At 40.0% G+C, this 1,623-nt stretch overlaps 1 protein-coding gene across 2 annotated transcripts in view; it reads left to right on the top strand.

Annotated features, from left to right (window-relative positions):
* LOC119591882 (copine-8-like) overlaps positions 1 to 1,623 on the top strand; it is a gene marked incomplete at its 3' end in the record, with an annotated part of 9,952 nt that overhangs the window by 6,349 nt on the left and 1,980 nt on the right. For both annotated transcript variants that reach the window (XM_037940623.1, XM_037940624.1), the window contains 2 exon segments: positions 7 to 724; positions 892 to 1,027. In XM_037940623.1, coding sequence (XP_037796551.1) covers positions 7 to 724; positions 892 to 1,027 — 854 coding nt within the window.

Below are 1,623 nucleotides of genomic sequence, written 5' to 3'. Positions count from 1 at the left end.
CTACAGGAACCTTCGTGACACTGATGTGTTTTCCAAATCAGATCCAGTTTGCATTGTTTACCATCAGCCATTTGGGTCAACACAGTGGGTAGAACTAAAGCGAACAGAATGCATTCAAAACTCTCTGAATCCTGACTTTGCCACAAAAATACCCATTACTTACCGCTTTGAGGAGCAACAGAGATTAAAGTTTTCTCTCCTGGACATAGATTCAAATTCCCCAACTATTGTGAATCATGATTTTCTTGGGGACTATGAGTGTTCCTTGGCAGAGTTAGTGAGCTGCATGAAGGTGCAAAAACCTCTGAAGAATAAAGAATACAGCGGGGATAATGGAACAATTATCCTCACCACAGAGGAGCTGAGTTCCTGCAAGGAGGAGCTCTTTGTGCAGTTTGTCGGCAGAAGGCTTGAAAACAAGAGCTGGTTCAGTTCCATCAGCCCATTCTTGGAGTTCTCAAAGGCCAATGAAGATGGGACGTTTACCTTGGTCCATAGGACAGAACATGCTCACAGTACAGTGGATCCAATGTGGAAGGACTTTTCTGTCCCTCTGCGCACCTTCTGCAGTGGTGATTATGACCGCAGCATCAAGGTTGAATGCAAGGCTTACAAGTCTGGAGGCAATCACAAGTCCATTGGCGTCTTTCACACAACAGTGCGAAAGCTGACCGAGGGTCCTGGTCAAGCTAATACGTATTGGGTTGTGAACGAAGAAAAGAAGGTAAAGAAAGTTTGTTTTCATATTCTACTTTTTCTATATCAATTTTAAATAAAATTCAAACAATCTCAGCTTACTGAATGCTTACAGTTGAATTTCTATTACATTCATCAAATTTATGTGATTTAATCATGGTTACTGTAATATATAGTGTGCATGGTCTTTTTCAGAAGAGGAAGGGAAGTAGCTACAAAAACTCAGGGGAAATAGTACTCAACAAATGTCAGATTCGCCAAGTGTTCTCCTTTGTTGATTACATCAAAGGTGGAATGGAAATTAATGCTTTTATTGGAATTGACTTCACAGGTATGTAATAACTGAAGTATATGTGCACCTACACATGCCCCCCCCCCTCCCCCCTCCTGGCCATATGTATACAGTTGAATGTTATTTAACATCAGCCCAGGAAAGCTGTTTGATTTTAGTGCTAGAAAAATATATAAATTCAAACCACCAGACTGGTCACTACTGTCTCTGTATATTACATAAGTAGGATAGGGCACACAATATGGAAACTAAGGGGACTTTATTAGGGACGTAATAAGAGCTTATCAGCTGCTGTGCCAGGGTTCATATCAAGGGGTGCAGAGACAATGTTTTTTCTCCCCTTCTCCTCTTCTAGGGAAGCTGATTATTGTTTTTAAATAAAAACAGTTAGGCAATTTTGGAAAGCTGTAGCTTGAGAACCAGCACTATTGGAGTTGTTAAACTCCAAGCCTATACACTTGATGGCAGTAAAACAGGAGTTGGTGAAGTTTGACATAAAGAAATGTCCAGTTTTGGTTGTTTATTTCTTGATTATGATACTACTAACTTCCAAAGAGGTTTATTGTAAGGGACAATTTCAGGGTAAAATATATTGTTTCATGAGTTGAGGACATTGAGGGTTGACTTTATGCAAG

The sequence above is a fragment of the Penaeus monodon genome, chromosome 29, assembly GCF_015228065.2.
Source record: "Penaeus monodon isolate SGIC_2016 chromosome 29, NSTDA_Pmon_1, whole genome shotgun sequence".
NCBI classification, from domain to species: domain Eukaryota; kingdom Metazoa; phylum Arthropoda; class Malacostraca; order Decapoda; family Penaeidae; genus Penaeus; species Penaeus monodon.
This window is presented reverse-complemented; position numbering and strand designations above follow the sequence as displayed.